This window comes from Haemorhous mexicanus, chromosome Z (assembly GCF_027477595.1).
Source record: "Haemorhous mexicanus isolate bHaeMex1 chromosome Z, bHaeMex1.pri, whole genome shotgun sequence".
Classification (NCBI taxonomy): Eukaryota; Metazoa; Chordata; class Aves; order Passeriformes; family Fringillidae; genus Haemorhous; species Haemorhous mexicanus.
The window spans coordinates 78,598,968-78,614,756 of NC_082381.1; the positions used below are offsets into that span (position 1 = coordinate 78,598,968).

A 15,789-nucleotide genomic window follows, 5' to 3' on the forward strand; every position below is an offset into this window, starting at 1 on the left:
CAGAGCATCAGCCCCTCTCCAAATCTTACTCCATGGGTCCTAAAAAATACTGCACAGCCTTTGCTGAGCACTGCCTTATACAACTCCTGTGTACAAATCAATTCCACTCCAAAAACAGGTGTTTGTTATCCCACCTTTTTTTTTTCCTACTGAAGCACAGGCAGATTATGCCTTTAAACAGAAGCGTAATGTCTTTCCTTAGAAATCAGAACAAATTAATTCATTCATGTCACTCATTTATTTCTCCCTCACTTATTCCAGCAAGGCTGTTCCACTAGACTTTTTTTCCCCAATAACCTGCCATGGAGGTAGATGTACAAAACAAATCAGAATTGTCAAAACTAGTTAGACAGCTTTGTCATCTAACTTTTTCCCTTCTGTCTGCTGCTTAATGTAATTAAGTAATTTGAGAATGGCAGAAGAAAGGCCTGTATCTTGGCAGTGCTTCATATTTGACAGAAGATCAAGAATCAAAGAATATTCTGAGTTGGAAGGGATCCACAAGGATCATCAAGCCCAGCTCCTAAGTGAATGGCCCACAGAGGGACCAAACCCATGATGTGGATGTTCTTAGCACCATGTTCTCACCAACAAAGCATAGGCCCTGCTACTGGCTACTCACTGTGAGCTGAGCCCTCTCAAAAGAAAAGCAACAGCACACATGTCAAAATAATTTATTATTTCCTCTGTGTGGAAATAATCCATGCAGGTTCTACAGGAACACAGGGTGAATAGCTTTGAGTTACTATTTCCCCAACTATGGTGTGAAAGCTGCTCAGGATACAGGGCTTTAGACAAGGTGGCTTGGTGGAAGGAACATCCACCTGTGCCATGACACCAAACCATTCTATGATTAAAGAAAGGCTTTTAAGAACAGAAGAAAGCACAGAGTCTTCCACAAGATAGTATTCCTTTTGTGCATCTTCATTTTTTTCCTGCATTGGTACTTGCCTTCTTTGTTTAACTCCAGACACAGGCAGTGTGCACGTTTCAGTTTTGTCAGAGAGTTAATGTACAATTCTGAAGACTGTCACTATAGAAAAGTTCTATCTGTTTCTACGTTTCTCTTTTTTGGTTTTGGTGTTCACAGCTCCATTTACAGTTGGTGTTGTTGTTGCTCTTGCATGTCCTGTGACTTTCAGGTGTTCAAACAACTTATTTCGGGATGGAAATGCACAGTTGCAGGTTACACAGTGGATAGGAACTTCATTCTACAACGAGAAAAAAAACCCAGAATGCTTCACATCTGTATTAAATATGTCATCACTACAATACGCCAATTTCTTGCACACAGTTTCTCCTTTGCAATGAAGCAGGAATTAGCTGTTTGTTTTCATCATCAATATTTCATTATTCATTAACAATTAAACACATATTTAAAAAAAAATAATTGCAAATATAACTTCATGATATTTCAAAGTGCTTTAAGTAAAACCAAGAATGGAAGCCTTGCAAATCTAATTCAAAGTAAAGGATAGTTTTGATCTCACCTGAACACACTGGTAATGCTTTGGGCTCTGAGATGCAGTGAATTTAGTATGTCTTAGCTGTAGTTACTACAAAGTTTTGCTCTCTGGCAAGCATCAATATTGAGAAAGACACAAACAGTACCACCTGTCACCTGCTGGGTGACAACAGCTCTGTCCCCAGCTGTTTAATTTATTTGAACTGCCTTGCACACAGAACTTCACCAGCTCTCCTAGAAATAAAGCTGAGTGCTGAGTCCTGCATTTCTCTGTGAGGACAAGAGCTGAAGTTTCAGTTCTATCAAAATCACAGGGGCAGAATTGGTGGACAGGAGGTGACCAAAAAACAGCCTTCTTTGTAGTTATATGACCCCCATCTTTTACTCCTCCTATAAAGACAGGCTGAGAAAGATGAAAAGAAGGTCCAGGGAGAACTCATTGTAGCCTTCCTGTGCCTTAAAGGGGCATATATGAAGGAGGCAGAGTGACTTTTTACACAGGCAGAGTGACAGAACAACGGTCTTAAACTGACAGAGGGCAGGTCTAGATTACACATTATGAAGAAATTCTTTACTGTAAGAGTGATAAGGCATTGGCACAGAGAACTTGTGGATGCCTCATCCCTGGAAAGTGTCCAAGGCCAGGCTGGATGGGGCTTTGAGCAATGTGGTCTACTGGAACTAGATGATCTTTAAGGTTCCTTCCAACCTATGATTCTATTTTAAATAATGTAAGTAATTTGACATACCATTGTTGAGCTCTCTGAAGACACTTTAGCAGACTTTTTTGCTTCCTTGGCTTTTTTCCCTTTAGGCTTAGTACTGCTAACAGACAAAGAGGAACCAAAATCAGTGCACAGGAACATTTAGCATTTACAAACTTCTGATGTTTTTCAGTTTTCAATGTCTCTTATGCTTTCCCTTGTTCTTGCTTCCCGCAACAAAATGTAAGTGCATCCAGAAAAAAAATAAAATTTATACAGTCAATTGGTAATCTCAGAATGTTGAATCAGCTCCTGGGAAGTGATATGGCAACAACCTGCAGTCAAATACCACTTCCAGAAAAGTTCCTACACATTTTGTTTGGTATCATATTTATTCAAACCGGTTTTGATGAGCGGCCCCCAGAGACCACATTTGAGAGTAAATCTATCCTCGTCTGACAATATCAAACATTACACAGAATGACACAGCGACTGCAATGTTGCAACCAACACACCTTTTTGCTTCACTTTTTGTTTCATACTCTTGGCTGCCATCATCCACAATGCCTGTGTCCTCTGACACAGCACATCTTTGGCCATCATTTAACTCCTCTGCTGAGCCACTGTCCTTCTCCACGCTGGGCACTTCCTTTTGTTCAATTGTTTCTTCATCAGCACTTTGATCAAAAGAGTCCTCATAACTCTGTCCAAACAAAAAAAAAAAATCCAAGTTAAAAACTTTCAGTTCATTAGTGACTATGTTTATAGTATTATACTCATTTACCTCAAACATGGGTGGTTTGGGAGGAGAGAAAGAGATGGACCCTCTTAATTCTACTGTGTGTTTTCAGTGAGACTGTAACATGTAAAACCTTAGTTCTCCTGTTTTGAAAGATGAGGCCACCTGTGGTGAAGGGAAGAAACACCAATAAAACAGCCTCTGAAACTACAGAAGAGGAGAATGAAGGTAGCTTTTAATCACACACAGGGTTCATCCTGTTCTGACTACCATTTCTTATTTCACAGGTAGTGGCTTGGCTTATAACTTTGTGAAGGGTTAATTATTTAGACTAAAGTTTTTTGTGCCAGATAACTGCATTAGGACACTGGAGCCAAAATTACTGAGCTGACTGAAATTAGGTAGACATACTGTAATTTCCTTCCCTAGCAGATGCTGGCAGCCTTTACCATGTGCTAGATTAGAGTCAATACATGGTTTGGCAAAATATCAATTCCACCCCTGTCTGAAGCAGAACAGCAAAGCTCCCAAAAGCACAGTAACAAATTTGACCTAACACCACATTAATGCAACTCTTACCATCTCTAGTGCAGAGTCTCAGCTACCTGAAAAAAACTTGGCTAATCCTAACTTCAGGAAAAGAAAATAAAACCCACAGAGATTCCCAGTACTCCACAGTGCTTGGCAGAGGATGGAGGTGAGAATTTCCCAGCACAAGATTGCAGCTTGAGCAACACAAGAGTGGCACCTACTGTCCAGGCTGTAGCAAACTGATGGAACAGAGCCACAGTGACTATGTGCCACCTCTGCAGTGAGAACGGACCTTCTGGTCTCAAACAGAGGAGGAAAGAGTTAACTGAAGCCTCATGGCCTGCACAGAAACATGAAGGTCCAGCCAATACTCGGACTATGCAACTGCACCAGCCAACGTGAAGCCAGGAAACTTCAGCTGCTTGAAAGTTTCAGAAAAGTTTCTTAAGAACAAGAGATAATGATGGAGTGGGAGAGAGCAGAAAAGGTGAACAGAGAATAGGAAATTAGATGGGAAAGCATGGAAGAGGCAAGATCTGGTACCGACAGCTCACTGGGACGAGGCTAGGTCTCAGGAGTAAGTACTTGAAAAGGATGAAGTTTGAGGAAGGCAGACAGAGGAGCATGCTTACTATGACACCCCTGCCACTCAAGCCTGAAACAGCTTGCTCTAGGTGAATTTAACCTACTGCTGTCAGCAGAGATCTGTGATATCACACACAGACTCAGATCCTGGAGTACAACAGACCAGTGTTGTTTTTGTTTGCAGTTCAAGAGAAAGGTGGAATGAATGTGCTCATTCCAACAGCTACAGTGCCAGCAGAAAACCAATACTGTGGCAGTCTTTTTGACCCCCTCTAAATTACAGATTAAAAAACAACACATTATACCAACTCCTACAATGAAAGCCAGAAGTGACCACCAAAGTGAGCTCTTAATGCACCAAGGCCACTACTGGTCTTTCTGATCAATTCCTTGCATTCTCCCCATCTCCCTGTTTCCATCTGTTTTTCTTATACTTCAGACTACATCCTTTTTAGAGTCAGCACAACATATTAGCATCTGCACTAACAGAATGGAGTCAGGTCTGTGATGTTCTTATCATAAAATATTATTATAATAAATCTAAAAAAAGTTTTTCTGGTGGCAAAAATAATTAAAAATATTTTTAGATAGTTTTAAAATTCTGTGGAATTTCAAGTTCTCCTGTTCTGCAGGACAGAGAAATAACTTGTCAGGAGTTAAATGCAAGTTTTCGGTTTCTTAAGAAAACTGGGTTGTAAACTTCCCAGAATATGATTATGACTACATACCTTCATTGTTTTCTGCTTCTTCCTTTGTTTCTTTGATAGTCTGTAAAGATAATTTTAAAATTACCTTCTTTTACAGAAAACCCCCAAGAGCTAGTACAATTTCTAAAAAGATATCAAGCTATACTTTTCCTTTATCCTCTTACATGATATTAGGTAGCCACAAAAAGAAAGTTACTCAGGCCAGAAATAAAACAATAGGTCTCCCAAACAACTCATTGCAATTAGTAAAACATTTGTTCTGCTCAGACTGAACCCAAAGATACTAGTGAGGTAGTTGGGATTATGCTCTGACTGTTTAAAAAATTAAGTTGTGTAACAATTCTGACCTTGACCATGCTCATTTTCCATTTATGCTAGCAATCAATTGACAGTAAGTACCAAATCAATAAACACTAGCACTGTGAAAGTCCTTCTGCTTGAAAAATAACAAACTCTTCTTTTCTTTAACATATAACTTTAGGCAGCAGAGAAAACATAAGTCTGTTGTTTTATGGCACTCGAATGTAGTCATGCAAAGGCATGTGTTTTACTGGAACTCTGATGCTAAGAAGTATTTCAAACTGCACAATACTGAGAGCAATACAGCGGCAAATCATCAGGAGCTCCCTCTGAAGGCTACTAAGACTTAGTAAATAATGAGCCATGACAAAATTAAAAACAATTTGAAGTACTTCTGTTTGGGTATGTCTTCTGTTTCTTCCTCCTCTTTGGTCTGTATTCCATCTGCATCATTTGAAGACACAGGAAATTGCCCTTCCTCCTCTTCCAATTGCTGTCGTAACAGTGATACCATCTCGCGATGCTTCTTTGATTTTTCGTGATTCTTCATGCTGTGAAGACCAGATTGTTACTGCAGGTTGCTCTGCGCAAACATAGTTATATTTACATATAAATTAACAACAGGCCCATTATCCAGCACTACTAAGTATGGAAAATTCTGCACTGACAATGTCTTTACTGGAAAGACAATACTCATCATTATGTGAAGTTAAAAATTCTCTAAAATGCAGTTTTAAATCAATTAAAACCCAACACCTCCACCCACAAATCCCCAACCACAAATACTTACGCTTTCTCAGTTTTTAACAATTTGTCACAAGCAGGGCAGTACAGACCATCAACAAGTTCAGCTTCTTCAGTTTCATCATTCAGTTTGTCTGAAGAGAACAGTGGAGATCAGAGAGACAAAGTCAGATGAGAAGTTTTTGAACAAGATGCTCTTTAAGCCTCAGAAAATAGTCACAGCACTGACATTCAATTTCTCCAGTACTACTGACACAGATCACCTCACCAAATCAGACACTGGTATAAATTAACAGCTGCAGCTTGTTCAAATGAAAACACCAGAGAGGGACAGACTCTAGCCCAGCATTCTCAGAGGGAGGGAGTGAGTTGCATTACAGTCAGAACTGTGAATTCGAGGCTGTAAGTGAGCCACACTCATACTGCAGTGACTCAGTATACATCACCTCCCCACACACCATACCTTCAATGCTTTTTGTCTCCTGTTCTTCTAATTCATCTTCACCACCTGATCCATCTCCAAATTCCTTTTCATATTGTGCCTCCATCTCTTGCAGCTCTCTCTCCAGATCTGACATAGTTATCCAGCTCTGCTCTTTGTACTGCTCAGCAAGCCTGCAAGCAGAATACAGTAACTTCTACGCTCTGTCCCCGAGATGGGAACTACAGGTACAGTATTACTGAAAGATAACTTCTACTTAAAGGTAACTGTTCTTCTTTGGCATCTCAGGAGGAAAGTTCTGAACATATTACGATGGAGCAAACAATTGGAAATCTGAGCCATCTGAGTTAATTTGTGATGTCAGTGGGCACCTCTGCACTGCAAGCAGAGATACTAACATAGGTAGATCCTGGTTGAATTTCAGGCAGAAGATGATGTACAGCAGAAGATGATGGTTGTATCAAGCAGACAACAAGGAAGATCTACTCTAAGATCTAAACTTATAGTAAAACAGGGCGCCCCCAACAAAGGGAATGATTGGTATCTGACTTTATTGATGCAGAAGACAATTGCTTTATTAAACTATATTATATTCCATTATACTATGCTATAACTATACTACAAAGAATACTAAAGAATACTAAAGAAAACTCATGATTGTCTCCTGACAGTCAGGACACAGCTTTTTCCAATTGGCCAAGGAAACAAAACAATCTTCAGTAGAATTCAACTGACAAATCACTTCAGGTAAGCAATCTTCTTAACACATTCTACATGTGCAAAAAAACAGGAGCAAAAAGTAGAGCTAATTGTTTTTCTCTTCTTCTCTCTGTGTTTTTCTAGGAAAAAACTCTGAGAGAGCTCTCTGATCAGAATGTGAATGCCACATAATCCCACAAAAAATACAGGACAAAAAAAATCCACATGCACATTACTCCTTGACTGTGTGCTATGGGAATGTACCATCTCAGTTTTCCCAATTTAAGTGTGCCCCAAGTTACCAAATATGGCATCACAAGACAGTTGAATTTTGTTCCAGCTGGTTTCCTGTCTCAGAATTATCAAGCCACTTGCCAGTAAATGCATAACCCTACTTTATTGTCCCTAAAAGGTGAAAGTATATATGTATATATAGAAAAACAGTACATAATATACTCCATTTATGTTATTACATAATTTTAATCATATGCCATTATTTCGCAAGTGCACTCTTAATAAGAATTTAAGCTCCTCCCTCTTATGTGTAGGCAAACAGTTCTTCTAGTTGAAAAAATAAATTGTGGCTATAGCTGGGAAGCCACCTCTTCCTATTTTGGCAAAAAAGCCAAACTTCAACACTGTATTTAGTCCACGGAAAGGGTCCTTTTCAAAGAATTCAGAGGGAAGACAAAGCTAAGCTCATTATCCCCTCTTTCTTAGGAGGTAAAGATCCAAGGCAGATGAAGGTGATCTAAGTCCAGGTTGTTCTCTCTTATTCTACAACTTACATTCTTTTTTCTTTAAAGGAAAATAGGTAACTATCAAATTTTATTTCCTCAGCTAAAATAAAATCACACTGGGCTCTGTGCTATTACAGCCAGTAACACACAGCACCCAGATAACCATTCCTCAGTTATCTTAGATCTCTACAAGTCAGTTCAATGCAGAAGCCTGAGTTTTAAAAAGCTCAGACTGGAGCCCAAAATTAGTACGTAAAATTTTCAAGGATGTTTAAAAGAGCAAGTGGAGCTACTACAAGAATCTAGGTCTATATTGTATCTTCACAGATAATTTCTTCAAGTTAAAAAAAAAAAATTGTCCCACATGTACATACTTGGCTTGTTTTAGCTTCTGTTGCCTCCGAAATTCCTCTGCTTTCCTAGTTTTTTCTGCATTTTGTTCTTCTACAAGCTTTCTGTGAGCCTGTACTCTTTTATCCCTCTTACGAATAAAGGCTACTAGCTGACGGATCAGTTCATTCCTCTCTTTCCTTGCTTTCTCTCTCGTTTTCTTGTTCTCTTTTTCCATAGCTCTTTTCTCCCAGCGGTTTGAGGCTTGTCGTGTGTCATACTCTTCTTTCCAAGCAAAGTTTTTCTGAGTACAGAAACTCTGCCAATATGCATAGAAAGGGTGGACTACCTATAAGTAAAAACAAAACTAAGTCACTTGTTGAGGAGGGACAAAAAAACAGAGAAATAATTCAAAGCTTTTGTAACAGTTTTTTTCTGAACTTCTATACAGGCCACAGTTTTGCCTCAGAGCAATGAAGATTTTGTGAAATTTCTATCATCCTTGAAGTTTGAAAGCACATCAATTCAACAACCTTATCCAGACTATTACAAACTGCAACTTCTAAAAATATCCCCTGCAGGACTGGATCACGCTGACACTAGTGTCCAGTTACTAACTGTGCTGTATTTCTCCTGTCAAACTGAAAAGCACAATCAGAATCACACATGCTGCCTGCAAGTTGGTACTTACCTACAAACACTAAACACATGTTAAACACACACTCCACATTACACCACACCAGAGGTCAGCCACACATTTACCCAGCATAAAAAAAGTAGCAAAACAAATACATAATGCTATTTCTTTCTTGTATATTCTCTCTGCTTCCCAAGCAAGACAGAAATTAATAGCCCTTGATGATACAACAGCAAAGAGCTATGACTTGCACAGTTTAAGAAATGGCTATGTGAAGAAACATTTACTTCTGTTTTGTTAGCAAACTAAATGACTGTAGGCTAAAATTATGCCCCCTATCTTTCACATTAGAACAAAAAGTCAGTGATTGTTACTTATTCTCCTCCCATTTACTATTCATGTGTAAATGCTGGACTAATAACATGGCATCATAATCACTTTGGGTTTGTTCTTTATTTCTCTCCAAATAATTATTGTCCCTCTGTATTTTCTATATTCAGCAATCAAGATATGCCTGAACTCCCTTCTTACACTACTTGTCCCATCAATCTTCCCTTTTACTACTCGCTTCTATATGCCCAACTGCTCATATTTTGGGATACCTCACAGAAGTACTTAACCTCATGGTTTACTGTTTTTTCTAGTGAGTTCTCTTCTTCCTCTAACATTTTTATTCACAGGAACTAAAACTATCAATTGTTATTCACAGGAACAACTCAACAACTTCCAATAGCCTATCTACATGTGAAGTTCATGGCTGTGGCTTCTGGCAGGCAAGTCACTACAGTTTTTCTCTGCTTTCACAAAAAATAACCAATAAACATTCATATTTCATCCAATAACCTAAGTAATATTAGACTACCTACCTCAGATTTCTGCTTCAGGATACTTTTTTGCAAAAGGATGCACACTCACCAACTGACAACAGCTATCATCCTCCCCTTCCCCAGATGGGGAGTGGGACTCTCCCATAAGGTAGGACTCTCCCAACTCTCAGCAGCTGTCTTAACACCCTGCACGTGTCTGGCACTCACCAGCAGTCTGTACAGCAGCCCTTGCTGAACTCCCAAGTGGATTTTGTTTTGCCAACTACTCATACCTGGAACTGATCATTTTTGTTGACCTCTAAGTCTTCTCTTCCCATGAATGCCTGTGAACTCACAGCTTTAAGAATATCTTTCCTGGTTGCCAGGCTCTGACCAAGCTGCCTTTTACGCATTTTGTGAATTCACAAAGTAGACCAAACCAGAGAGTATTCACATCACAGATTTTAAAGCCTTTGAACAGTTTTTGTATCTCCCTTCTTTCCCCATTATATTCCTACGGTGTAGAGAAGTGAACACTGCAATGCTGGAATCCTCAGACAGTATAATCTCTTTTTCTGAATATAAGACAACAGGGAAAATTACCTTTCTACTTATCAGAAGCTATTTCCTATAAAATACCCCTAGGAATCTCTAGGGGGGAAAATCTCCGTTACTCTGCTTCCAGAACAGTGGGAACGAGGCAGATGTCAAAGCATGTTGAATCAGAATTCCAGTCATTTCTGCAGTTATTAATTGATATAAGCATTAAAACTATTTTGAGTCTATAATCCTTTCTGTCCCATGGCCTCAAAACAAGCTGTTTTCAAAAGATGTTTCAAGACAAGAACATTAAAAGACATATTTTAGCTGGTCTAGAGATACTATGTACTCTCCTTGGGAAAGATTTCCATTTATTAAGCCATCCTGTAACTTCTCCCCACATCCTACCACCCCTTCTGGCACTTCTTAAGAAGTCTGACTTGTAACTTTTGTTTCCAACTCCAGCCAAGTTTTGTACCACTGAAGCTACTAATTTTTAAGGTATGAATCAATCCAAATTTCATAAATAATTAGCCATACAGATAAAGTGACAGGGAGAAGTACCACATTAGAAGCGACATTTGAGCACAATTCATACTGTGCAGTTATTCCCCAGGGAAATTGTTATCACCTCAATATTTCATTTCAACATAGAAATACTGGTAACCTTAAAAAAATACTAAATCTGACAGTCTGATAGATTATAACAAATAGCTGGCAAACCAAATGACAAGAATTCAAGTCATACAAGTACCCATACACTTTCTTTTCCTTCTTCACAGAGGAAAGCATGCAATTTTTTCTGAATCAAATCTGACTACAAGCTAATTGCAGATGACAATGTAATCATAATGGCAACTCACACAGACAGTCAACATCACATCTACTTTCTAAAGGCTGTGCTACACACTAAGTGCTATGCAGTTTGCCTGTATGAGGCAAGATACTATGGCAAAAAAAAATAGCTCAGTTATGTTACTGGAAGAAAAATTAGCTCAGTACCCCTGTCTGTAACATAAATTGTGTTAAACACTGGTAAACTACTCTCATCAGGAAGCAAACATTCATTCTTTTGCTTTATAGGTCTTGAACTAGACTTAAGTTCCACTGGCATAATTGATAGTTGGCCCTGTGAAGCATCTGTCTGACAACTCACCCAGCAGGCCTGGCTAATACTATAGTCCAACAGGAAATACCAATTTTAATTCACATAAATATGAATCAGATCACAAACACTTCCTCTGCAGCAGTGGTCTACGATAACCACAGATGCATGGTACTCACCTCAGAGATCAGCAGGCACCCCTCCTTTGGGACAAAGAAATGGTTTAACTCCGTTACCTGCAGTTCAGTTTTACACTTGCCCTTACCGTATCATAGTCACTATGGGAATATCCAAACATAGGGAATTCTTCAATATCTTCCTGTGTCATATATTCCAGCTCTTCCTTCGCAATCTTCTCAAAAACTTGTCGATAGACTGTAAAGAATCCCTGAAACAAACAAGCAAACAAATAAACAAATAAATAAATAAATAAACATTTTGTGTGGCACAATAATAGACGTACAAATGCTCAGGTGCAGTGTATTTTAGAAAAACATTGCTACACTGCAAGAGCAACTCAAAACCAGGATAAAGGCCTTGTGAGCACTTGCTTGAGGTACAAGACCCTCCTTAACAAAGTTCCAATATCTCTCCTGCCTTTTATTTCCACCTTCCTCACACTGTCTCTCTCACACAGGCAGTTAAACACTAATTTTAAAAGAAAATTTCTATATGCTGGAGATGGTGATAAGTTTCTAGTTATGCAGGATCAAATTCTGTGGAACTTCCAGACATAAAATTCACTATTAAGTATCCTATATTTTTCTAAATTAATATGCTACTGACTACTAGTACAGTAACAGAAGCACAGGTTGGTATCTCCTCTGGTGGATGTTTTCTAATCACCTAGAGCTTTTCAATATATTCAATATTATTAGTGAGTATTTTAAAATTCAATGGGAAATTCAAAAATCCAATAGAGATTTCAATTACAGCCAACACACCTTCCCCCAAAGGCTATTGTTAAATTGCTTTTCTGTAGTTTTCAGCATTCTAGCTTTATAAAGGTATTTCTAAATAAACAGATGGTACTGCAAAGCCTTGGAATGCTTCACTATATGAGATAAATAAACAACATGCACATCTGTAGCTGTACAACATAGCTGGACATTTTGATTAAGTAATTGTTGGACAATATGTAAGAATTAAAGCCTCCTTATACATCCAGGTCAAGTTTTGTCTTGGATTTGCGTAAACTGTGCTAACAATTCTAAATATAACTTTAACACAAAACAAATGCTAACACTTGTAATGAAATTTAAGCTGATTAATTAAAGATCAATTGATTCCTTACCTTTTCATCATCCCCATATCCAGAGTAACAGCTAACAGTGAAGTAGTGTAGCAGATCTAAGCTATCATCTTGATAGTCTCCATCAACTCCCCCTTTCAGCAGAGCCTCCCTGTGATTATCATACCTGGAAAAAATTCACAGCATCAAGGATGTAGAGACACAGAACACCCCTCAGTGCTGCTAAACTACACAGTACACCTATCACATCGCTGTACAGCTTAACCCACTGTCTGTATTTTGTCTCTCACATCCAAAGTCTTCAGAGAGAAAAAAACCTGACAGATCCAGTGGATATTCCCTCTTGACCTTTATTTTACTTACTATTAATTAATCTGCAATATCTATAGCAGTAATTCCTCAAGAGCCAGCTACCAATCAATCACATTTGAGAAAGATGCCTCACCAAACTTCCAGAAACGGGTAGGGCATTATTTAAATCACCCAATACTTGCATGCACTCAAAAAACCCCAAATCATACATTAAGCACATAAAAATTGAAAAACAGTGCTGTGTTCTCAAGGAGGACAAACTCAGGAGAGGTGGGTTTGGCTTTGTAATCTGGTAGATGCTTTAGCTCATGTGAAAAACAAGCTACACAGAACATTTAGAATAGCGATCCCTTAGAGATGTGCATGTATTTCAAATGAGAACTGAACACCTGTATGCACTGCCCAGGGCCTGAGGGCTGACCAGAGCTGCCGTGAAAAGCTGTCCCGTGCTCGGGGAGGAGCAAGCAGGCCAAGCCCGGCTGCTCCTCGGGGCCCAGCATGCCTTCAGCTCCCGGCACACCACGAGGAAGGGGAGTGTGCGAGCCGTGCCCGTGCTCGGGGCTGCATGGCTCTAACCCTGGCAAAGCCTAAACCCAGCCGGCTGCCCCTGCCCACGGCTGCCCGCGCTGCCTGGCAGCGAGGCCCAGGAGCAGCACAGGACAAGCCCTGGCAAGTCCGAGCTAATAAAGCCTCTGCCAGGCCGAGCGCCGCTCACCAGGCCCGTTCCTGTGGGTCGCTGAGCACGTCGTACGCCGCCTGGATCAACTTGAACTGCTCCGCTGCCTCCTCCGCGTTCTCGAGGTTTTTATCTGCAGGACAATTTAACGATACCGTGTCAGCGGCGGTCAGGCTCGGCGGCAGCAGCCGCCCCGCCGCCCCCGGCACCGAGCCAGGCGACAGCGCGGTGCCCCCGCGCCGCGGGGCGCCGGGACCGGGGCCGGGGCCGGGCCCGGGCCGTACCCGGGTGCCAGCGCAGCGCCAGCCGGCGGTACGCCCGCTTCAGCTCCTCCTCGGCCGCGTCGCGCCTCACGCCCAGCACCTCGTAGTGGCACTTCATGGCGATGGCGGCGGCGACCGGCGGGGCGGGGACACCGGGACACCGGGCACTGCCGCCCGCGCCGGGAGGGGCGAGGCCGGCAGCGGGAGGAGCGAGGCGGGAGGGGAGGGACCTGCGGCGCGGTGTCAGCCGGCTGCCCGCGGCACGTTGGGAGCGCTTCTCCCCGGCCCGCGGCCGGGATCGGGCGCTGCAATCACGGGGTGTCCGATTAACCGGATACCTTGTGCTGGAATTCACAGAATCAATGAGGGTGGAAAAATCTCCGAGATCATCGAGTCCTACCTGTGACCCAACACCACCGTGGCAACCAGACCGTGGCACCGAGTGCTGCGTCCAGGGTTTTCTTAAACACCTCCAGGGACGGTGACTCCACCCTCCCTGGGCAGCCCGTTCCAGTGCCTAATCAACCCTTTCTGTGAAGAAATTACTCCTAATGTACAACTTTCCTTCTCTAGGTCAGATGTGTATCATTGGGCACTACACAAATTGAGCTCTGGATGATACAGCAAGATCTAGAGGCCCTGATCTCACACTAAATCCAGAGGTCCTAATCTCAGTGTTTAATCCAAACATGGGAAATGGAACGAGCCAGCAGTGCCCTGGCAGCCAGGAGGGCCAGCCCTGTCCTGGAGGCATCAGGCACAGCATCAACAGCTCGGCAAGGGAAGGATTGTCCTGCTCTGCTTTGTGCTGGGGCAGCCTCACCTCAAGTGCTGGAGGCATTTTTGGGTCACCTCTACCTAAGAAGGATATAAAGCTATTGGAGTTTATCAGGAGGAGGGCAGCTTACATGGAGAGAGGTCACAGCAGCTGAAGTCACATCACTTGTTCAGCTTGGAGAGGAGGCTGAGGGGGGAACCGCCCTGCAATACACACCTTTGTCACAGGAGGTTTTGGCTAGAATACAGTCAGTTTTCATCACAGTAGCAGGTAGAGAGCTGTGTTTTGGATTTGTGCTGAAAACACCAATGTTGTGTTCATAGTAACAGAAATGCTTGCATTATTGCTGAGCAATGCTCAGACTCACAGCCGCCTTTGCTTCTCACCCCACCCACCAGAGATGTGCACAAGAAAGTGAGAGGGGATACAGCCAGGGCAGCTGACCCCAGCAGCTGACTGCAGGGCTATCCTACACAACATGGCACCGTGCTCAGCATACAAAGCTGGAGAAAGAAGGGGGGAACATTCAGAGTGACATTTGTCTTCCTGAGTCACTGTTACATGTGATGGAACTCAGCTCTCCTGGGAGGTGAATACCTGCCTACCCACAGGACGTAGATAAATTCCTTGTTTTGTTTTGCTTCTGTGCATGGCTTTTGCTTTACACAAAGCTTTGGTTTTTGCTAAAGTCTTTATCTGAACTCACAACTTTTCACTTCTACCCTTCCAATTCTCTTCCCCACCCTACCAACAGAGAGTGAACAGGCAGCACTCTGGGGCTGAGTTGCCAGCAATGGTTAAACAAGTGTGTTGGGGAAGTTCCAGTTAGACACCAAGGTTTTTTACACAGAGGATGGTCAGTTCCTAGGGAAGTGGTCATGACACAAAGTCTGTCAAGAGTCAAAGAGGGTCTGTATGATCACCTGAGTCACACGGCTTAGTGTTACATAGTTCTGCAAGGAGTTAAGTTGGACTCAATTATACTGATGGGGGTCTTTTCCAACTCAGCTGTGTCTATGTATTAGACTATGTGAACTGAGCACATGCCTACATTCACCAGTCTTTCTTTCCAATCATATGGCACACTGACTACTTTGCTGCAGAAGTTATGTAGGATTGCCCTTGCCCTGCTGGGTGGGGTGCTATTTAGAATTTAACAGGTCAGCTTCCTCTCCAGCCCCTTGTCTTTTCAGCATTAAGATGCTGGAAATTGAAACACAGGTATCAAACAAAAACAGGGGAGTGCAGAACTAGCGAGTGGAAGAATCAGGTCATGAGATCAGGAACTGTCAACTAAAGGCATGTAATAAAGAAACAGCTCCAGAGAAGTTGTTCAGAACAGTTGTGATGTCCCATCCCTGGAATTGTTTAGGCCAGGCTGAATGAGATGCCCTGTTATTTCTGAAAACTCAGAATCCCAGAAGACAATAAAAG

At 41.6% G+C, this 15,789-nt stretch overlaps 1 protein-coding gene across 2 annotated transcripts; it reads right to left on the bottom strand.

Moving 5' to 3' along the window:
• Positions 1–658: 658 nt before the first annotated feature.
• On the bottom strand, positions 659–13,758 carry DNAJC21 (DnaJ heat shock protein family (Hsp40) member C21). 2 transcript variants are annotated; one of them, XM_059837066.1, is made up of 12 exons: positions 13,599–13,758; positions 13,354–13,447; positions 12,369–12,492; positions 11,340–11,462; positions 8,031–8,335; positions 6,239–6,390; positions 5,822–5,909; positions 5,424–5,582; positions 4,753–4,792; positions 2,685–2,872; positions 2,215–2,287; positions 659–1,211 (listed from the first exon to the last, which is right to left on the bottom strand). In XM_059837066.1, exons 1-12 carry the CDS (start codon positions 13,693–13,695, stop codon positions 1,047–1,049), a joined length of 1,608 nt encoding a protein of 535 aa, XP_059693049.1. In that variant the 5' UTR covers positions 13,696–13,758; the 3' UTR covers positions 659–1,046. The 2 variants fall into 2 exon arrangements, with proteins under 2 accessions (XP_059693049.1, XP_059693047.1); XM_059837064.1 differs by having other exon boundaries at positions 2,215–2,290.
• Between the last annotated feature and the right edge of the window lie 2,031 nt (positions 13,759–15,789).

Excerpts from the sequence above, each read along its gene's own strand:
- DNAJC21 (XM_059837064.1), bottom strand. The coding sequence starts at position 13,695 with ATGAAGTGCCACTACGAGGTGCTGGGCGTGAGGCGCGACGCGGCCGAG. Across the intron at positions 8,336-11,339 it reads CCCATAGTGACTATGATACG|GTAGTCCACCCTTTCTATGC; the intron begins GTAAGGGCAAGT and ends TTTTACTTATAG. Across the intron at positions 4,793-5,423 it reads GAAGACATACCCAAACAGAA|ACTATCAAAGAAACAAAGGA; the intron begins GTACTTCAAATT and ends TTATCTTTACAG.